Source organism: Rhipicephalus microplus, chromosome 7 (assembly GCF_043290135.1).
Source record: "Rhipicephalus microplus isolate Deutch F79 chromosome 7, USDA_Rmic, whole genome shotgun sequence".
In the NCBI taxonomy this organism is placed as follows: domain Eukaryota; kingdom Metazoa; phylum Arthropoda; class Arachnida; order Ixodida; family Ixodidae; genus Rhipicephalus; species Rhipicephalus microplus.
Window position 1 is genome coordinate 85,295,829 of NC_134706.1, and position 22,844 is coordinate 85,318,672.

At 43.4% G+C, this 22,844-nt stretch overlaps 2 protein-coding genes across 2 annotated transcripts in view; one reads left to right on the forward strand and one right to left on the reverse strand.

Moving 5' to 3' along the window:
• Positions 1-4,600, reverse strand: part of LOC119179008 (cytosolic Fe-S cluster assembly factor narfl) — a 40,377-nt gene extending 35,777 nt beyond the window's left edge. Inside the window, exons 1-5 of the mRNA XM_037430091.2 lie at positions 4,454-4,600; positions 4,170-4,262; positions 3,570-3,719; positions 2,252-2,378; positions 734-868 (exon numbers count right to left, since the gene is read on the reverse strand). Coding sequence (XP_037285988.2) covers positions 734-868; positions 2,252-2,378; positions 3,570-3,719; positions 4,170-4,262; positions 4,454-4,519 — 571 coding nt within the window. The 5' untranslated portion in view covers positions 4,520-4,600. The remainder of the gene's footprint in view (positions 1-733; positions 869-2,251; positions 2,379-3,569; positions 3,720-4,169; positions 4,263-4,453) is intronic.
• A 44-nt stretch (positions 4,601-4,644) lies between these two features.
• On the forward strand, positions 4,645-17,901 carry Lst8 (MTOR associated protein, LST8). The gene is made up of 8 exons (XM_037430092.2): positions 4,645-4,896; positions 5,555-5,606; positions 7,701-7,863; positions 9,071-9,221; positions 10,600-10,677; positions 13,532-13,656; positions 14,485-14,723; positions 17,721-17,901. Exons 1-8 carry the CDS (start codon positions 4,768-4,770, stop codon positions 17,831-17,833), a joined length of 1,050 nt encoding a protein of 349 aa, XP_037285989.2. The 5' UTR covers positions 4,645-4,767; the 3' UTR covers positions 17,834-17,901.
• Positions 17,902-22,844: the final 4,943 nt, after the last annotated feature.

Consider the following 22,844-nt stretch of genomic DNA (forward strand, 5'->3'; position numbering starts at 1 on the left):
GTTTTCGTCGTTGTTGCTTCTCCAATCTCAAAAAAGCCTGGTGGGCTAATTATATTAAATAATCATAGCTGAAGAAACTGCTACTGTCTTGAAATTACTTTAATCAATTTACAATATTTAAGGGGAGATACAATTAAAAAAAGGTTCCATTAATCTATAGCCTCGGACAATTAAGTTTTTGCTGTATAAACAGAATTTTATGCTGATTTCAAATGAGTCATTAGTTTTATAGTAAGTTGCACAGTTTTTATGCTATGACAATGTTTAAAGTATAGCTCTTTTTGGACAAACTTTTTCTGCCAATAAACTTTTATGGTTCTTAGCCATTACACTAACTGTAGAATGCGAATGACTATCAATAAAGTGTGCATAAGCTGCAGGAAAGGCAGAAACATACATAACTGATAGAAAACTGAGTACACTCGAAAAAAAAAATATAATATCTCTTTGAGTGAAAGAAGAATGGATGAGACAATGATGCACAGATTACTAGCTTGGCGATTCATGGTTTGTTGCAGTCATCATCCGTTAGCTAGCAATTTTTAAATTCAGATGCACTTTTGTACTTATGTGCTTTTTTTTATATAAAGTTTCAGTTGTGAGAATGCGCTGGTGCACGCATGTTCTGTCTTTGTCTTGGTTAGTGCTGCGCAACCATATGATCAAAATGGAACCATACTAACTCACCCAAATCCCTATACGTCTATAGTATATTTCATTACGATCACCCTACCTGGACACGAAGATGCTAAGAGAGGCAAGGCAGTTCGGTCACTGTCTCTCCGCGCCCATCGCTCGATGAAATCTCGGAGCACCTCGATGAGGGCGAACTCGCGGCCAAACGTTGAGTCCAAGACATAATGAGCTCCTGCAGTGGCAGAAGGAATACGTGCTAGGCTTCGTTTGCACCGATGACTCACAATGGTACTGCCAGTTAAGAAATAAGCAGTCACACGTGGCCACCTTGAACCCCACCCCCCTCGAGTTTGACAGACATACTTGTAAGAGGAAGGTAGACGTTTTGAACAGAAGCCCTTTCAATTACTCATTTTTACGGCTGGTGTCCAAATGGTTCCTTTGGCTTGTTGGATGCTTTGGTCCCATTGGTGCAAATGCAAATGTCTTGGGCCAGTCGATAACCACTAATTTTTTATTTGCTTAACAGCAGTCACAAAGCTGCTGAAACAATTAATGCTGCGGGACATTTGTAGGCACAGACGCTTGTTTTGCATTACGATGTCAATTCAAGCAGCTGCGAATGCGACCAATTACAGGGCACTTTGGCACGACAACAGGCGGGGCAAGTTGTGCTTGCCGGTCTGGAACAGCGGACCACAGAAGATTGAAGAGCTGCGCCGTACGCCTCAGACACATGGTATAGAAGCACAAACATACACTGAAAACTTCAACAAAACAAGCGGTTCTTGCATCTAGGCTTCTCCATGTCCTCGTGTCGCATTCTTTTACCAGAAATATCAGTTTCTGTCCGTCACCATGGGCGTGTGTACGGGTGGGTGGGCAAGAGGGAGGGGGGGGGGGTTGCAAAGCCAGCCCCATACATTGGCGTGATAGGGCGTTTCCTGATGGGAAAACCTGTGCATGCTCATGTCCGTCACTGCTTGCAAATCAGCAGTTTGTCAGTCACTCAGCCTCTGTTAATCAAAGGTGGGAGAGTTCTATTAGAAACCCCCGGAACTGTCTTAGTTTTGCACATGTATATATACATGCACAGGTACAAATGCACACACAAACATACGTAAAGGATGATTGAAACCCTTCACCGTTGAAAAACGTTTCTGGCTATGCTAATGCTCGGCTGTTTGTCACTGCTAGCTGTACGAGTACTTTTCTGCGCACTTCTTGAATCAAGCGTGTTGCTGAAACAACGCACTTAATTCCATTTAAGAAACTGGGGCAGCTGCGCACTGGTGTCGCCAAGAGTAAAGAAACAGCGGAGATACTGACATTCTCCTTTCCCGCCCCTTCCTAAACGATACTATGCAAGGCTGTGCTATGTTTCATTCTCTCCCATCGTCTTTTACTTCTCAACCTCACTTCCATTTGCCACCCTACTGCTGTACTATACAAGACTTGCAATGCTTTCTTTCTCTCTCTTCCCATTTGTCTGCCATTGTGCAGGCAAAGTTTTCTGAACAAGTCACACGGACAAACAAAAAAATCAACAACCTCGCTGTAAAAACAGGCCTAGCTTTTCACAATATTTAAGACTAAAGCAGCAACTCAGACCCACCTAACGCCTTGAAAAATCCTGTCAACTTCGCCGAAGCGCTCTCGTAGTCGACGCCGTACTTCCCAGCAAATGAGGCCGCCACCTGGGGGGCTACGGTGACGACGATGAGCTTGCGTTTTTCTTCAGGCTATAAAGAATCAATTATTATGCACATCACTCACGCTATTTAACAAAACATACTGCATTGCAAGCAACTACAGGAAGAAAAAAAGAAGCTTGTGTGAAATTAGCATTTGGAGGTCATATCAGAAAACGTAATTTAAGAGCGTTCAGCAATTTAGAACAATGCCAAGCCACAGCTTCTACAAGAAGACAAGATGAGTTTTGTGTGCATACACAAGTGACTGCATATGTACACATACGATGATGGTTCTACAGAAGTGTCTAATGAGTTTATGTCACAATCTACCCATATGTACTCTGCTTACAATATCTGTAACATGCTTAAGCATATGAGGAGCAAGATTATCCTTCCTTTTTGTTGGTATCGTACATTGGCGTATCAAGGAGGGGTTGGCAACATTCTTCAACACCCTCCCTACTGCGACAATTTTTAATTTTGCATGCTTATTTGCACATACACACAAATGCAAGCATGGGCATAAACAAACCCCTTCCATGCACACACACAAAAAAATAATAAATGTCATGTGATATCCCCAGTCTTTTAATATCTCAGTGTTATACCTTTCAGAACTATGATGCATGTCTTGACGATGTCACTACACATCACTAAATAACAATTGTAAGGGCACTTCAAACTTTAAGACAATGTTTGGAAAGATTGCACACCTTTATTTGCTTGAGATTATGGCAAAATCGAACATCATCGATTCAATCTCACCAATGTGCATGAATTGATTGAAGCTTTTCAAATATTACACGTAAATTTTCCTATCTAGATTTTAATAAAGCTCTTTAATTGATTCAGAGGTTGATAACTTTCTTGAGTGAAGATAGTGGTTACCCGAATTTTCACACAAAAGCAGCCCAAGTTAACACACAAAACAAACCCGTAAGAGAGACTTGAGCTCGTTCGTGAAGCAACTACACATGCTTGAAGATGCATTGTCGAACGCCTCTGCTTCTTCAAAACTGTAAAATTAGCAAGTGTCATGTCATAATTCCTCATAATGTGCACACGCAGTTCTCGGTTCATGCGAAAAAGTCAGCTGCAAATTAGGCTGACCTAATGCTCCGCTCTGCTTTAAACCTATTTCAAAGCTTTGTTGTTTTTGTCAACCTCAGTACTCTTCTAATGCCTCAGTCCCACCTGTGACAAGAGATGAATACAGGGTCGCTTTGAAAGTGTCCTCACCAGTTCTGCGTTTTCCTTGAGCACGGCGTAAAGCTGCTCGGAGCTCTGTTGGGTGATGAGCACAGTTTCCGCCGATGTCACGCAACCACTGCACGCCAGGCAGTCCGTGAGCGTTATCTGCGCCTTTTGCAGCTTAGATGCCTGGCCAGACTGCACGATAAAAAAAAAAAAACCACAACGATCACTTTCCTTATCCTCATGTATTGTTGAGCAAGTCGGGTGGCACGCCACTCGGTACGTGCCGTTTCGTTCGCAATCGAGCACGATCGAAATCAAGTTTCTTGATCGTGATTGGCTCATTTGAGCGAGATGCGGAAGGGAGCCAATCGCCGTCGGAAAATCCCATCCCGATCCAGCCTGAGTTCTCGCTTGCGATTGGCTAATTATTTGCACAAGCAGCGGAGAGTAACCAATTGCCGTAGAGGAACTAATCCAGGAAAATCTAGCTTGGCGATTTGCACATTTCCGCGGTCAGCGCAAGTCAGCCAATCACGGCCGAGAAATTCGATCCACATCGGCGGACCGGGTTGAATTGCGATTGAAAGTGTCCCCGTGCGACGCGCGCCTGACACAACGTTGCGAAATGCCCGCTAGTCTCACCTCGTCGACTTGAAGATAGGAGCCATCGTCGCCGATTCTTATAGACCCGAGCCTTCCGGTTCGTTTCTCCACCGTCACCGGCTTGATACACTCCTGTAAAACGAAATGAAGGTCTCGAAAAGTTGCAGAAAACATCCTCGGCAGAAGTGGAACTTTCACGACGTTCGCGTTTTCTGGAAAATCGAAGTTCACTTTAATTCACATTGCTACACTAGAATTATTGCAGCCACTTAGTCCCGGCATCGAAGACTTTAAAACTGCACGTAGCACGTAGTGACACTCACCTGAGAAGGCCCGATAAAGTCATTTAAATCCGTAATCCTCAACACGCCGCTAAAGCCGTCTGCCATTCTTTCCGAATCCTGCGATGGAGCAAAACAAGTGAATCCGGCCAATCGGAAAATAAGAAAAACTTGACTGCGGTACTAGCAATATCAAATTGTTTATGACCAATCAGAGAGTCGGTTTACATTCGCTGCGGTGGCATTGTTGTTTCGGAGAAGGCAGACGAAAAACGCGTGAAACTTGGTTGATGTTGGCCGTGAATCGTATCATTCTTTCTTTATTGTTGTGATTATGGTATAAGTGGTAGGCGGTGATGAAAGACATGGTCGCGGACGGCGCGGGCGATCAGGTTATCCTGGCGACGGGTGGCTACGACCACAGTATTCGTCTTTGGCAAGCGCACAGTGGATTGTGCCAGCGGACGCTCCAGCACGCCGACTCCGTATCCTTTTCACGCTTTTTGACATACCTGGGTCGCGATCTTTGTTACAAAGTGGCCTCATGAAAATCGTAAGAATTTTTCGTCACGTAGCCTCACCAGGCGCGATCAGGAATGGTTCATTACTCGGAATTCGGCCGAACATCGCCACCTCTGTAAACAAAGTCGTGTAAAATCGAAGCGAATAACACTGCCTAGGCACCGCCTGCAATGTTCGTGAAACCCGTAATGCGCCCGATCAGCCTTTGTAGGCCACTTCATCAAGACATAAAATTTTCAATATGCGTCCAACCTGAATGTTCACCAGCGATGTTTCTAGAGCTAAAGTTATTGGCCCATGGACTCGCATCGCATGTGCATGTCACTTCGCGAAATCACTGTTGGACATTCTTTAGGACACTTGCCTTATCGAAATGTTTTAGTGTGTATAGAATTGTGGCTCGTTCTGTGCTTGTGTCTGTCGCGCACTCTGACCACTCTATTTCTCACTGTTTCAATGTGGAGTAGCACTCCAGACAAACCTCAAGGCAAACCTCTTCAATTCTCTCTAGCGAGCATACCTGTTTAAAAATTGGTTCGCGAGCTTGTTCCCACTAGCAACGAGCGCACGGCTTTGTATACGATGTATTTGTCGTTCTGTGACCTCAGCCCGCACATTCAGCAAGTGAACGTGCTTGAAATCACCCCTGATCGCCAGCACATAGCCGCCGGAGGTGAGTTTATGTAATGCACTTTCCCTCTTGTATACTTGACACCAGCAAAGTAAAGGCAGTCATACAAACTTTTAGTCAAAGATGCATTCTGGTTTATCAATAATTTTTTTTTTTCTCATTTGGCTTACACCACAAGTTTCATGGGTGCGTTGTGACATTGTATGCCTTGAGAACTTGAATCGCCGATCAATCGCATACTTTTTACTGGCTGCAGCATACTGTCGGGTAGTCTAGTCGAAAATTTTTTCTGGGTGCTAATCTAATCTAACAGCATCTGTGCATTCGTACATTAGGCAATTTAAGCTCGAAATACACATCTCTTAACAATTTGGCACTCTAGTTGTCAAGCTAAATGCCTCTGATTAGTCCGTAGTGTTTCATGCTCCCAATGTTATTAGTGCATGGGGCTCACATATGTCGATTACTACTACCTGAAAATTCGCTTCGCTTGTTAACTCATTGAAATTATATGTTTCACGTCATTCATTTTCTCTTTTAGAGCCCACGGGCATTAGGTGTTAGGCAGTTCAGTTGTTCAGTTGCTTGGAAAATGACTGACGACGAAACGCTGAGAATAGGTACCTAGACACAAACGATGTGTTCAGATCCCTTCTTTGTGGTAGGTGTTCAGATTTCTTATATTAGTATGTTTCATCTCAACCAGACAGACTTCTGTCGACATTGACATGGTAAAGAAAACAATAAAAAACCTAAGAGTGAGTGAAAGAAGAGTTAATTAAGGTGCCTCTTTTATTTTATTTTTTCAGTTGTTAGATGAAACCACATGAAGCCAACTTGTTGTGAAATAAAGGAAAACATAGGGCCTTTTGTTTGTCACCATGCTTGCAAGTTTCGAGGCCACACATTCAGAAATAAATAATGCTTCAAGGCTTACGTGCACAGCATAAAATTACCAAAAGAACAGATAGAGAAAAGACCACCACCGCGGAATGGTAGTGTGCCGTAAGCAAAAGAAAGAAGTTCATTTCCCGTCAACAGCAAGTTGTTGCTTTCTCCACTACACTTCTCTCTTACCTCATGATTACCTACTTGAAGTCAATTAGAAACTACAAACAGGACCCCCTGCCCTTTCCTTGGGTTAATTACCTGTTGGCTTCATGTAGTTTTTATAACCAAAGAGTGAGGAATGAAAGAACTTATAGTAGAACTGACAATTGGGCTAATTGGTATGTATTCATAATTACAGTACAGCTCCACCAAGTAAGACCACGGCCGGACTGAAAAGGAACGTTCAGTCTTACGGCCTTCACATTGTGTCTGTTTCCAACTCCTGCCGCACCACCATGTTGTCGCTGCGACCCTTACACTTGCTATCCGTCACGTTCGCGTCTGTAGTCCGCACCAAAGTAGACGCGCGATGGAGAAAGAAAAAAATCGCAGAACCCCAAGCAGCAAGTGAAAATGCCTATAACTAAGGCGGGGTTGCTGCCGTGGGTTATCAGCCGCTCTAGCCGCGGAGAAACGCCACTATGGCGTTGAACTCAATTAAAAGGGTGGTGAGATGCAATGCTAGCGCATCTTCATATTTGCAAGGTGTTTCAGCGCGCGAACAAAGGAAAAAAGGACAGGGTAGACAGAAAGAGCGCTGACTTCCAACTGAATACGAATAATATGAATACGCACCAACTAGCCCAAGCTTCCACTCTAGCGCATCTTTCTGTGCCGACCAGGTCAGACAAAATCATGCAGGAACACACTTGTAGCTCGGCGCCTGTGCATCATGTGTGTCCCCGTGATTTTGTCCCACTTCATGGCGCTGTGTCATAATTATTAATGGAAGAATGCCAGGTCAGTACTTGTAGGCATTCCTAGTCAAGTAACCTTTTTAATTGTGAATATAACTATATGGTACTAGCATTGAATCAAATACACGAAGCTTATTGATTAAGACTTTCAATAAGCTTGAGAAAAAGAATGCACATCAATTTACAAATAAAATAACACATTCACACAGTATGGCTGTGAAATCAATTTAGGTTAAGTTTTTTAAAGTGTTTTTAGACGTAATTAGACAGGGTGCAATGTTAGCGGATGTGTCGCTACAAGCCAACTTGCTTTGTGCGGCACTTCCAGGCTACCAGCACATCCGCACTTACGACATCAACTCGACAAACACGAACCCCGTCATCAACTATGAGGGTCTCGGCAAAAACGTCACTGCTCTGGGCTTCCACGAAGATGGCCTGTGGATGTACTCGGGCGGCGAAGATTTCTCCGCTCGCATCTGGGACTCGAGGTGACAATAAACCATGCAGCAGTGTTACCTCGTTGACCACAAATGCTGCTTGCATTTGATTAGAAAGATTTCTGTGTCTGCTATTGTCAGTGTTGAGCGGTGTGCTTGTTCAAGCAGTACTGCAGTATGTTGTCTTGATAGCTTTTAAAGGGGCCCTACAACACATTTAGAGCATGGTCAGCAAATGCTACCGATCGGTAGTAGGGGCTTTTGAAAACACGTGAGCCAAATACTATAGTGCAGCTCGTGGCCTGGAAATCACAATAAATCCTCAAAGGCTGCTAAAAATTGTTTTCGTTTATCTTGACAGATGACGAAAGAAGCTTGAAATTCATATGTCCCAGGCCTAGTGTAAGCCATTGGTTGATTTGAGCATGGCGCACTCAGTCGTTATAGGAGCCGCCTTGAGAAGCCATGACATGTCCATGTATGCACGTGCAATCGGATTTAAAAGCTGTGCAGTCTAAAGAAAAATAAAGAGAAAAAGTGCTCGAGGCCACAAGCCGCGCGTGACGTATTTTATTTTCCCCATGTCATTCCTGCAAGCTTAGCATCCAGCGCTTTTGCCGGGACAAGAGGAGAGAGAATGTGATTGCAGGAGGTGACAAATCTTTCTAACTCTGCTCGTATTAGAGGGATTCTCAAAATTTTTGTGGCGATGAATTTGTGAGGCAATAAGGTCCTTTAGTGAATCCAATCTGTGCCTTCTTAGAAAAGTGTTACAGGGCCCCTTTAACAATGCTTGCAATCTTTCGGGCCTGTTTCTCGTTTCATAACAGTTGTCGTTTGGCTTGTTTGTGTTTTCTTTCTCAAAAACTTGGCTCTCACCCTTCCCCCTTTCCTGTCAAGAATGCTTTGACATGGTGGTAGCAGACTCTCCACCCTGACTTAAATGTACTGGGCAATGTGGTGACAAAGTAAGGAAAGCAACTCATGATTATTGCTGTGCAACAAAGATGTTCCATGGAGCCACATGTGTTCTTGATCAACTTTTGTCCACCCTGTAGGGAAACGGCATGAGAGACCTGGACAGCAAAAGCACTTAAACAACCTCGCACAGCCCTGTGTGCTTTTTTGTGTGCCTTTACAGACCTGGTCTTTCGCGCTGTTTCCCTACAAAATCTTCAACCAACTAGCCGACAAATTGACCCTTTATCCACCCTGGCAATCACCAATGGCTCTTCTGTCGTGTCTCCGTCCGCTTTAGAGCGAGGGCGCAGACATGCCAGCGGGTGTTCGAGACCAACGCCCCAGTCAACTGTGCCTGCCTGCACCCGAACCAGTGCGAGCTCTTTGTCGGCGACCAGAGCGGCACCATCTACGTCTGGGACCTCAGAAACAATCACAACGAGCAGTTGGTGTGTGCAACACTTGTTCTCGACAAGGTCGCCTGGTTTGAAGGACTGGCAGATCCCTTCAAATTGCTTTTTTTCTTTAGTGTTCTTCTTGGTGGGGTAGTATTCTCAGGTGATTGCTCTCGATAATACTTGCACTTATGAGAAATTTTGTGGGACTCGCGCTACACCATTGTGGTGTCTATGGACACCACAGTCCCGGCGCTGAGCCAAGCGGGCTAAACCAGCGTACAAGAAAAATTGCTGCTCGATATGTGCCGACACAGCAGATGCTATTCTTGTGAAAGTTACAGTATTGTTAATATTGACCACCTCAGTGTACTATTGCTTCTGTAGTGAACGATGCAGTCGCTTGACTCGACACCTAATACGCTGGGTACATGTATGCAGCACAGCAAATCCCTGAATAGTTGGTCGAGTTGTTAACGTGCTTCGCTGCAGTGCAAAAGGATGCAGTGGTATTTAAGACACACAAGATGTGATCTGTCGGATCTTGTCTTTCATGCCTAATTTGCAACTACATCTATTTGCAGTGAGGTGAATTGGTGCAAATCATTCTGAAAAGACAAGTGCTTGTTGTCTTAATTTTGCTTCATAGTAATACTTGTACATTTGTAATGCAGCAAACATAGGCACAAGGAAGAAAATCGGACTGCAGTTACCTTTTCTTTTTTTGTAAAGTGTTAAATCTCTGTCTTGGCTGCTAACTTTGCCTTTAGAGGAAACTTACTCTATTAAAGTTTGCCGTAACTTTTAGCACAAAGTAACACGCAATACATTTGTGCTACGTCACGCTCTTCTGCTTCTCTGCAGGTTGTTATCTTTCTATAGCTAGCCAATTAATGAGCCCACCATTCAACATTGGAATTGTGGACTCTGTGAGCTCTCGGGAAAGAAATATGAACCCTGTATCAATTGCCAATGTCAACCTCGAACCTGGAAACAAAAGGAGTTTCACATCAATGTAGTGGCAATGTATTAAGACGCATCACATTGCTAAGAATTCCAAAAACAGGGGTATCTTTGAGCTTCGCCTTTAAGAATAGCCCGATGACAAGCATGGTATCAGCCATTTCAGGTGGCATTGTGAGGGATGAGACAATTAGAGCAAGCTCAAATAACACACAAGGCACGCATGCATGAACACATACTGTAATAATAAAAACTTACCGAGAGCATAGATACATTTTATACCCTTTATGCCATTGTCTTTTGCCATTTAATCCTAGGGATTAATGTCTGGGTGACCGATGTTGTTGGGCAAGGTCTAGGGTAATAATTAATCCCAGGGTTGATGATCGGCTATGGTGCATACGCAGCAGCCTGCACATGCATGCATGTAATGACTCCTGTCTGTTTTTTTTTGTTGTTTGCAAACCAGACATTAGACTTGGACGTGTCTGTCCAACACCTGGACATTGATTCTACTGGCCAATACCTGGCTGCCATAGACAACAAGGCAAGCTACATTTTCATTGCTTAACTGAGCCCCCCTCATATTTTGCAATGTTTGTAGAGGTGTTTGCTTATTCTAAATTATGGGAATAAATTGAGCGGTCCTTGCTAATTCTGTTTGCATTGCATACGAAAATTCACTATTCAGATTTTTCAAATGTTTCTTATTGTTTAAACACATAAGAGCAGTGGCAACAGTTCTTGCAAAAACTCGTGCGGTAGGTGACTTATTTTCAATGTGTCCCGGTCAAGGAACAAGAGTGCCTTTACACATTTAATAAGTACAAGCTCCATAGTCTTCCAGATACCCAGTTGTAGAATGCTATTGCATGCATCATATAATTTAGACAAGCCTTGTCAAAATAAATGCCAATAACATTCAAGTTTGAATTTACTCACAGGTGAAATAGTACCTTGCTACTGAAATCATTGTGTAAGCTTTCCCGCAATATTCAAATGATTTCCTTATTCAAACATTCCTTGCATCTTCATCTTATGTACCTAGTATGCGAGAATCTTATAGAGTGCTAGATTTTTGTTTGCACTGTGAAAATCGTAGATACTTTCATCAGCAGTTCTTGATTCTGAGCGGTAGAAGCAATTTCGCTCTTGGACGACGCAGGCACTTTTATGAAGTGAGGAGGAGTGACGATGTGATTCCTACAGTGTATTTGTCACTTCATTGAAGAGTGTGCCCATGACTTAGCGACGATATGGGATTCGTTATCAGCCTGATTATACCCCACAGGGGAGTGTTCTCTGCCGTTTTTTGCCGATCAACGGGTCCTGCGCTTGTTGCAGCAAAGTTGCACCCGCAAATTTCTCAACTCTTTCGTTACCGCACGAGAATGGTTGTTTTTTGTATGTCTCAGGAAGATCATTTTTGCCAGTTTGAAAATTACTCTAGCACGCATTGCAGCATACCAAACTTTGCAGAACGAAATGCTCTTTCCAAAAATAAATATGTTGTAGAGCAACAAAAATATTTTGGGATCAATAAAAATGTGAACAGTGGGAAATTTTTCTTCACCAGCTGGCAAACAACGGAATAAAAAACACTATATATGCAGAAATATTCGAAACAAAGAAAATTCAGAATATACATTTTGTAGATATATGATGCAGGAACAGTATAAAAATAATTGACGTTGTACAAAATGTTTCTCTTCAAAAGTACTAACAAAATCATAACAGAGGTGCTGCTTTATTACTCGTGCCATGCGGTGAAGCATTGCATGGTTTTTCGCGAGACACAAGTGTACTCGTACACTCTTCTCAGTAAATTTTCATTGCTTTGCGATAAGAGTCTCTAGGTATTCCAATACAGATAGATTCTGGTAATGTGAATAATCCCTCTATAAATGAGATGTCCAACGAACTTTGCTATTTCATCTAGCCTCACCTTTTTCCATGAGCCACCTCACTCTGCATAGGCTGGCGTTCCAATATATACATCTAAGCATATTCTTTTTCATCTTTGTCCATATTGTAATAAAAAAAGGACAATATGGCGTGCAGTTCTAAAATGTTTCGCCCTGCTTCGTAGTCAGGGCCAAGATGTGGTCCGGGGACCTCCTTGCCATTAGGAGAAGCTCTGCAGCTAGCGCCATTACTCTGCGCCCCAGCGAAGTGTGGACCACGCACGTAACCTGAGTAACTATAAGATTCTGCACAAAGGTCACAAGCTATATGCACTTGTGGCGGAGGAAATAATTTTAGTATGTAAACAAAACAAACCAATGAACGGCTACGGATGTCTCAGGCTGACGCAAAACATAGTCGCCATATATCTTGAAGTTGAGGTGCTGTCATCCACGAAATCTCAGCTCGTTATCACTAAATTCAGGTGGGCTCACAAGAGTTTCAAGCAGCGCATGTGTTTTGCAGCGCTGATGCGCCTATGCGCCCGTGACGACCTCGTAACAGGAGCGACTAGTGATTGACACTAGATGTGAGCCTGTGTCTGATATATCCATACAAACAAAATCAAAGCGGCAGAAAACTAGCTGTGAAAGCCACCTGCATGCTTTATACATGCGGCGGACCTTGGAAAATATCTTTCTGCCGAATTATTTTCTCTGACTTCTAGCAACTCTATTCTTCTCTATTCTTCTTATTTTGTTCTTCTTTATTATAATTTGATGAGCTTCTTCTCTATTGATTAGCTGGCATATAGTTCCGACAATTATTACAGCTCAACTCGGTCAAATTGCAAAGATAACACATCGATTCGATATTTGGCTTGCAAAGTTTGTTTTCATTACAGAACTTCGATGTTACTGTAGCATAACTACGAGGGGCACGCACTTCTGTGAATTTCACCAATATTAGTGCATTTTTCCAACTACACACGCACATTAGTTCGTGCAAAAGTCTGTAAAAAAATTGCTATGTTGCCCAAGTCAGCAAAGTAAAAAAAATTCTGAAATTTGAGTGGCTGAACTTACTACTAGAAAGTGCTGGGTGCAGGAAAAAAAAATTTAGCATGCCAAAATTGATGACCAAAAAGCGTTGATCGCAGGTGACCGATTTGAATAGGCATGGTAACGAAAGAGTTAATCTTGTCTGTCCATCTAATTTTCTGTCTTCTCCTCGTGTGTTTGGCTCGTCTTGGTCTGCTACTCCTAATGACCATCAGTTATTTTGCCTTTGTGCTAGATGCCCTGCCCATTTCTTCTTTTTGGTTTCGACCAAGATGTCCTCAACCCCCATTTCGTATTACCGTTATGTGAGAAAATTGCACTTTCATACATAACGAAATGTCTTTAGCATATTTGGTCGTGCTGAAGACATACATTCTTCGTCCCCGACTTTCATCTACTCACCTTTTTTTTCTCCTTTCTCCCCGATTCTCGCAGGGCGTGTGCTACCTGTTCCTTCTAGGTAGTGGCAGCGACAGCCAGATCTCCAGTCCCGAGCGAATGCTCAAGTTTGAGGCGCACAAGCGCTACGGCCTCAAGTGCCGCTTCAGCACGGACTCCGAGTGGGTAGCTCGCACGACGCTAGAGCAATGTTGCTCGACGACTCCCAGGATTAGCCCTAGGAGTATTACTTTTCACGTGACTTGGCTTTATTGTAAAATATCGTCTGATCACTGAAGCTAACCTAACCTAACGCCTTTAAGGTGGTTCATTGAAGGCATTTTATTTCAAGCATTTTTATGCAAGTAGACATAGGAGGTGTTGCACATGCTGTGCATTATTCGAAAATCAAGTAACGCTCCCAACATTTTGTTTTGATGAGAGCTCTACATTGTATGCAGCACAATACAGGTTCTAGTTTACGTCAATTTTTTTTTTTCGTCGATGGGGCTCGTACAGATTTTGTTGTTAAGTGGACCCAAGAGCGTCTAGTCAAACCCCAGTTTAATACCACATTCCGTAAAAAACCTTGCATTAAATTTTTGCAGTTCATTGTCGTGCCCTTCCTAACAAACCGACATAGATGCGGCGATCCGCTGTTGGGTACCACAATCTGCGCATCAAAGACTTAGGCACAATATCAGCTGCAAAAATAAACATGTAATGAGTTAATCTTGCACAATTGTTTATATTTTGTGGAGCACAACATTGGAACAATGTTTTCGGACCAGTACGGCCGGAAAGTACGTGAAAGTTTCATACTGCAAATGGTAATGGCGTTTGCAGTTATCACATAGGTGTTTATCCTCCTTTCCTGGTTCTTTGAGGTCCTTTTGCTGTCTTGTACTTTGTGGTCATTGTCTGTATATTTTATGCCATTGTGTAGTTCACATGCACCATAAAGACTGATTGATCGACTAAGTTTTGACGGACACAATCTGTGGTGGCAGGCTCCTGGCGACATCGTCGGCTGACACGACGGCACGCGTCTGGAAGGTGTCAAACCTCATTGCCTCCAGCGATGACAACGGACCGGAGCGACTGCTCCGGCGGAGTTCTTCGCAGTCATCAACGGGGAACCGTGCTTGGAAGGTGGCCAACATTCCCCCAATGTCCGAGATGAGCAACATCAACCAGCGCTGGGTGTGGGACATCGCATTCAGCTACGACGCACAAATTCTCATCACGGGCAAGTTGCTGGTCTTCATTTGTTGCTATCAGATCTTGCAACGCAGTGCTGTATGGCATGAGGATGTGTTTGTGATATCCTATATTGAAATTATTGTGTTTCTTGGGGCTAGACCAGCTGTCCCTACGAGGCGCACTGTAATGAAAGAATCTAAACACTAGAATGAAAGACTGCAAATATTTCGCCAGTTTTTAGCACACTCGAAGGACAGGCACCATCTGTTCGAGAAAAAAATTCCAGGCCTGCACGCAACGGGCAGCACAGTCACAGCGAAAGCTCGCAGCCTTTTTTAAACTCTTTGGGTAACTGCTGCTACCACACTTGCAGGGTACCCACTACACTATAAATCTTTACAATTTTTGTGTAGTGGGAAGGCATTCACTATACCATCCTTAATCATTTTTCCGAAGAGTGTGATACCCACTACGAACTTGCAGGAAATTTTGTGCAGTTTTTTTTTTATGCTGTGCTTGACGACGATGGAGAATTATGCCTGAAGCTATAGTAATGGGTTGGAGCATTCGATGACCAACTCTTTAAGTGATCCGCATTGTTTGGCACTCGGTTGTCCCTTGGCTATTCTAAAACGCTTTATTACTCATACTAAGGCTCATACCTTTACAACTCATACCTTTCCAGACATCACGCCTGCTTAGGGTCAGTTTGCAATGGAGTGTCCAGAACAGGCGTGGCTCAGTAGTAGAACGCTGGGCTGGAACACAGGGGGCTCGGGTTCGAATCCCATAGTGTCCTTGGTGTTCTTTATTCACTTAAATAACTTAGTATTCAGTATTTCGCACGATATTGTTTAGTCTTTCATACGATAGTGGTTACAGGCACCAGCAGCGGCGGCAGAAAACTATGGTGCACGCGACCCTTGTGATCTCATAACAGCTTTCGCTGTAAAACTCAACAGATGTTTACTTTTGCAGTTCACGTTGTGCCTGTATCTTTCAGTGATATTTGGGCAGCATGTGGTGTCTGACAGCAGATTGTTCTGGCCGTGTTCCTTTGTTCAAAGGGGCTCGACAGTAAATTGCAAATGGTTAAAGTTAAAGTGCATGTAAAAGTGCAAATGATTAAAAGTTAAGAAGGCGAATGCCATCTTTTTAATTCAAAGAAAGTGGAAACACCGTTGAATAGTAGCACGATTTGACTTTCAGTAGAATGCAAGTGATAACCTTTAAAAATGTGTTACGTTTTAAAATATGCTACTCTTAATTAGAGCTTATGAGCTGTATAACAAGCTCTTAAAATGAAGAATCGATGTTAGGGCAATAGGTTCATTTAACTTTGAAGGGGCTTCGCTGAAGTAAGATTTTTTTTTTTTTTGAATAAGCATTTTCATAGCCTAGCACCTTGTTGTTGCAGTGAAACCACTTTTCAAAGGGGGTTACATGCAAATTTATAAATTTACGTAGGTGCTTTCATTGCTTAGCATCTTCCCACTGCAGTGAAACCATTTTTACAGGGGGGTTACATGCAAATTTGTATTCATTTATTCGTTCGTTTTGAGTACTTCGAAATTGTCAATCATATAAACTTGAATAGAAGCAAATTTGAATACTGTAGTATTCGTTCGAATATTCAAAGCATTCTAATATTTGCACGAGTTTAGTTCATGGATGATTACCCATGCACACTGTGCCATTGTTTGCTGCCAGCTCCTCCTATAGGACCGCTGAGTGTGACGGCACATTTGGGTGGTCGTTTCCGAGCGCTCTGAGCACATTCGGAAGTGATGAATTCAGCAGCTTCAAAGCTCTACAATGACATCAAGGAGGCATGCAGGTCATGTCCCTCCTTCCTGATCATGTATTTTCCCGATTATTTTAGTGGCAGTGCTTCGTTGGTATTTTATGTACATTTTTCTGAGCCCCTGGATAGGCTGAAAACGCCGAGTCGAATGTACCATAAGAAACCTCACTGCACCGTCTTCCAGGACAGAGCAAGCATACCAAGAGTGGCTGCGTGGGCTTGATAGGCAGCACACTGCACAAGTAGCGGGCAGTCATCGGCTCCACATGGCAGCTGGGTACTTAATTTTATTGAAACTGAAGTAGTTTTTGCTCAGTAGTAGGTATAAGTCGGCAGGATCACTCATGATTCTACTCACTCAGACTTGCTCGGATCGAGTCGTCAGTGTGAGTCTGGGTAAGTGATATTTTAATGAGTTGGGGTGATTTTGATTGAGAAACATTTGTGCTGATTATTGGCAAGTCCGGTTGAGGAAAGTTCGGTGTTAGTCAGACTCCGAGCGAGTCTCAAGGACAAAATGTATTTCTTGAGCAAGTCTGAGTGAGCTCATTGTTTTTTGCCTACCTATGGGCACAGGTCATAGTACGAACATGCGTGTACGCACCAGGCAAAGCTTGATTAATCGTTTGCTTGCTCTGCTGTCAATGTTTCGAAATTCTCCCCATTATTGCCATTGTTCACTATAGCAGAACCATGTGCAAGAGAGCTATGGGGCTATCCTGTGTGTTTGTGGAGAGAAACAAGATCTTTTGGAAGAAAAGATCTAGTCGTGGGTACATTATGCATCAGTGACCTTGGAATCACATTTATTTTTGTTGAAACTGGTGCTTACTTTGAGGAGATGCCACTTTATGAAAGGCAGTTAGCACATAAACACAGTGTAGTGCAGAGCTATGCCATGTTGCTAGCAGGTGCAGATTGATGAAATTTAGCTAAAAACTAGCCTTTGGTTGGACAAAATTGACAGATGTTATTTAGCCTGAAGACACATTATTGCAGGTGTATAATTATTAACTCTGAAAAACATGTACAGCTGTAACAGACCAAGTTTGACATTCCTCACAAAATAAATGAAGAAAAAATTTTTTTACTTGTTGCCAGAAGCCACAGTGGCTATTCTTCCTTCATTGTTTGTCATATTTAACCACCCGGGTGTGCATAATGTAAAGATATTCACTTCAATAAAGCAGTAAAGGTGAGACTGGGTTGTAAAGTCAATCTGCGGGATGTTTTTCGCAGCCTCGTCAGACACTGTTGCCAGGCTGTGGAGCGTATCTCCAGCCGAGGTGAAGCGGGAGTACAGCGGCCACCAGAAGGCGCTCACAGCCCTGGCATTCAAGGACAGTGCTTGACAAAATGCCGTTGCACCGAGCAAACCGTGTTGTGGAAAATAAATTTGTTTAGTTTCACTACCACACAAGTTGTCCTCCCTCCTCCCTTTTTTTATGTGGAAAGAAACTTGTAGAAAAAGTGCTGCCCATCTGAGAAGCATGAGCTGCTGGATGTAGGAGCATTGAAAAGTACAAGTTTGATGCATTGTTACTTCCTTCTTTCAGTCTGTGTATTAACAGGTCACAGCCTGAAACTGCACTTAATCACAGGATGTTAAGCTTTGCATTGAGCCGTGCGGAGGGAATAGATGCCTTGGCTACCTTGACGATAAGCTTAGATTAGCTTGGTCAAGACAAGTTAATCACAGCTCATGCTAAATAAGTATAGTCAAAACAATCACTAATAATTTATACAAATCAATACTGATTGATACCAATGAGGCCGCTGGATTAAACCAGGGTATGCGTAGAAAAAATTCACAACATATCCAAGGAGTGAATGATTATGAGTGGTGCGAAGTGTCTGTCCATCCGTGTGTGCATTCGTGCGCGCATCCGTCCGTGTGTAAGAGCTCCATGAGCAGGTCATGTATGTAGGTCAGCCTATATGACTTGCATAACAAAGCTTTCTCGTTATGATCAGCTATTTGTGTTATTCATGATCTTTTACACTATGTAAATTTCGGTAGTCAACAAGTCAATAAAACCGCCATTAGAGCTCCATGACCGGGTCATATATGTCATGGCCTCATGACATGCATGACATATTTTGGTGTTATGCCCAGCCATTTTTCCATCTTGCACTGTTAGCATGCACTCAATCTTGGCATACATAAAGTTAATAAACAGCCGGTAGAACATTATGCCTGTTTCATGTGTGTCGTGGCGTGCATGACATGTATCACATGATTTCTGTGTTATGACCAGTAATTCATGTTAGCCATACGCTCCTATTATGCTGGGTCAGTTTTGGTGCACATCAAGGTAATAAAGCAGCCGTAAGAGTTTCATGACCGGTTCATGTATGCCATTGACTACATGAAAAAGCACGACAAGGTCTTCGCGTTATGACCAATCATGTATCTTTTCCTCATTTTCTTATCATACCACGTCAATCTTGAAGTTCACTGAATGGCCGCTGTATATGTAGCTCCTTGGCAATCTCACGTATGTCATGGCATACATTAAAGGGGTGTCATGATTTTTACGTGATGAGCAATTATTTATGCTTTTCACATGCTCTTGTTCGGCCAGGTTAATTTTGGTACTTGTCAACTGAGTCAATCGGCCGCGAGAGCGCGAGGACCTACGCAAACAGAGAGACAGACCGATAGAAACGCTCTAAGTGCTTTTATTTCGCTATCAAATGCTTCACGCGTAATAATTAGTGCCCAATCTATTTGTTACTAACGTCATATTGCAAGCCCTACCTCGAAAAACAATGAACTGAGCCAAATTACCGCGCATTTTGCTGAAAGCAATTCCTCTCTGCATGCCAGGCAATGCCAGCGAACGTTAGAACCAATATGGCGTCTACAAAAGCAGTGTCTCCGCCCTGTTCCGAAGGAGCACATCGAGGCATCCTACACCCCACTACGATGCGTGCGCTAGTGTGATAGGAGACTGCTAGTAGCGCAGCTATAAAATGCGTTCTAAGGTCCCTCTATTTTTCAAAGGTAGCTCCCCGCTTTCTAAACCCCGTATTCAGAAACGCTCCTCGACTCGAATTCCATCCTTGACTGAGTTGAGCACTGCGCCACTGCTCGACTGAAATTAACGCTGCGCTTCTCAAGAATCGCTGCAGAATATTGCTGATATGCAGTCTGCCACGAGACGGCGCCCCCATCGGCATTTTTCAAGTCGAGGAGAGCTCTTGAGTGAAGGAGGGGTAATCTCTTTTCGCTCGATTGGGCTGCCCTATGGGAACAGGCTCGGCACGGGACCTGTTATTCCCGATGACCCCTCTGCTATCCTCTAGCGCTTGTGCTCTCGCCGGTGAACTACGCCATTATTGGGCGTAGAAGCGCTGTACGTGAGCGCACCCTTCTCATAGCTTTTGACGGTGTGAAAAGCGCCAGCGGCTCTAGCTAGATGCCAACTTGTTGCACTGTTGGCTTCTTAAATGGCAACTGCCAAGGATGACAACCTTTTTTTTTTCTGTTCCTCGTGGAAAGTAAAACACCAAATGGCGAGCAATATCGCTCATTCGTGCATGGATAACACTCGATTGCCGTAAAGGTAGGCTTTGTGAGATAAGTCGATCATTACAAAACCTTTTCGCGCATATTTTCTGTTTGAAATTTTGTAGATGAAGCCATGGCTCAATAGTAACGTCTTAGTTTAAAAGAAAAAAAAAACGGCATGCCATTATCAGCCACGTTTTCTTCCAAACAGCAGCTACAACTACATTCTTACAATGCGTGATTTCCTCAATATCTTTTGCGTAAATTTACTGCAACGCTTCAGAAAAACATATTTTTGCGAGTGCTCTGTCTTCTCGCTCAATTCTGGCACGGCCCGAATGTTTTATGAAATTCATGTGCCACAGGTCGTTAAAACCTTCCTCTCAGAAAGTCGGAGCTCTTTTTAGCGTTAATTTGCCAAATTGCATAAACAAAGGCTATAGTGATGAGATTTGTTTGACAAACGAAGATACATTGCAAGTAAGTGGCGTCAGTTGCTGAGCGCAACTTACTTAACAATATGCTGCTAAGCAGTCCGTATGCAAACTAATTTTAAACGAATTTGTTCTCTAGCCCTTTCATTATTTTGTTCTATTTGAAGTGGGGAATTCGCAAGGCAATGACTAGTGGCACCATCTCTGAGTGCGAAGCGCGAGCGTGTGCACGAGCTGTAGATGCTAGACTGCTCGAGCATTTGTGTCCGTACCGGCTGTCTGCCTACTACCTGGCGTCACTATTAAACTCCCTTGCATATCGAACTAAACTATATATTCTTTTTTTTTCAAGCGGGCCTAAGAGGTCTTATTCCCTGCTTGGTTGGCTCTTATGTTTTTTTAATTATTCTACATTTCTCAGTTTTTGTTACTTATTTTCTGCGTTCAATAGTAATAATTATAGTATAGTTGCTCTATTGATTACCTTTGATGAGCTTTTTTGTTCTGTTGTACTTTTAAGGGTACATCAGACTTGTAAATAAGCAAGAATCTATATATCAGAGCAAGGATACCATACTGTCTTAGTCGCCGAATAAATTTTTTGTTTACGCAAGAAGCAAAATATTTTGCAGCATACTTCGGTCATATTTCCTTAGACTAATTGCGTGCGGTGCAATAGTTATAAACGTCTGGTAACGAAAATTAAATATAGCTATTTTCAACTGGGAAGCTTCATTACTGATGGAGGGACTTATCCGCTTACACAAGCTCACCGTCAGCCAACTAACGAATGCAAATGTCTATGGTATTGTGCGAGCTAAAGAGCGTGTTTTAGCAAGAGGAAAACCAGCATAACTTTTCGTAAACTGAGCACACACTGTAAGAGTGTACAATTAAAGTACCAAGCTCACAAGGTGCGCGTGATGGAACCAAAAAGTTAATTACCTGAGGTGGAAACAAAAGCGCGTGAACGCAGTTCAAATTTTAAAAGGATACATGCGAGGGGTATTTACTATGCAAACAGCACCGTCATGTAGTGTGTTCATAAATTGCTGTCGCGTTTGATCTTTTAAAATGCGTAGTGAAAACAAACACCATATAATATCCGAAAAAGAAAACGGCAGCTGTACGCTTAAAGACTCCTTAGATTTGCGTTTAACATGTTCGGACTTCTTTGTTGTTGTTCGAGTGACGCAGCCCACACCTATAAACACAAATAGACAAGCCAAATTCAAGGTTTTTCAAGTTGTTAAAACAGGTCCCGGGTCCTGAATGTAGTTCGCACATAAGGTGCCCATATGAATTTTTTTATACACGCTGACATCTGTGTGCGATTTGTTGCCCATAGAACGTTTGATAGCTAAGGTATCGATCAACCACAAACTCTCTTTACTGCACATTTTACGTACGAACGGCTGTGTGAAGGAGCATCCGGAATTCTCGCGCTTCCAAGCAAGCACAAGTGAACGCATCGACGCGTGCATGCCGGCCGGGGGGCGTATTTGGAATTGCTGGCCCCGCATCGCACGAAAGAAGGAAAAGGAAGAGTGCGAGAAGGACGCCAGCGTCAGGATTTCTCGCGCGCTATTGGTTCGTCTCTGTAGGTGACGTGCACGCCTGTAGGTGACGTGCTAGTGACGCACGCACGCGCCTGCGATGGAATGTGCAGAGTTTTTCCGGCTGCTCCATTGTAGGGAAGCACCCACAACCTGCCGCCACACTCTTTCTGTACCTTTCCCTTCTGCCTTTCTGCGTCCTTCTTTCTCTCTCCCTCTAAGAGCTGAGCCGAACCGTGCTACCCGCAAGAGTTGTAGAAGAGTGACTGTTTTGTTTCGTTTTATTCAATCAACTATTACATCATACGCGCCACTGCTGGCGTGGTTGACGCTCATGTGCGAATTAAAGTTCGAAATTACCATCTAACGTTCGATCACATGCATGGCAGTTCTGTCACACACCATGCCAGTTCCAACTGTCCTTGCAGAAACGCGATTCCGTCTGTCAAGGCAGACGCCCAGACGCTCACGTCTGAATTAGACGCCAACACATCAAACGGGAAGCGTGTTTCAATCAATGACGCGGTTCCGAATTAAATGGAAGCCTCGCACACATTTACGGGCGAAGTAGACGCCAGTTCGGCCGCCCCATTTGACGTGAAGTGCCTCCTCGTCGACCTATGCATGGACGGATGCGCACGAGTGCCTCGCCAGCTACACTAAGGTGACTAATACGACGATCCACGTCGTATTAGTTGCCTTGCTGCTGTTTTTACTGAAGGCGTCGCGGAGGCACTTCACGTTCACAGTCGGAACCTCTTCGCTCATTGAAACCATCACCGTACGATCGCCATCTTATCGAAATTCACTCGCTCGCGCCCTCTCTGCACGGTAGCGATCCATCCAAGACACCGAAGGG

Excerpts from the sequence above, each read along its gene's own strand:
- Lst8 (XM_037430092.2), top strand. The coding sequence starts at position 4,768 with ATGAAAGACATGGTCGCGGACGGCGCGGGCGATCAGGTTATCCTGGCG. Across the intron at positions 10,678-13,531 it reads TGGCTGCCATAGACAACAAG|GGCGTGTGCTACCTGTTCCT; the intron begins GCAAGCTACATT and ends CGATTCTCGCAG. Across the intron at positions 14,724-17,720 it reads CGCACAAATTCTCATCACGG|CCTCGTCAGACACTGTTGCC; the intron begins GCAAGTTGCTGG and ends TGTTTTTCGCAG.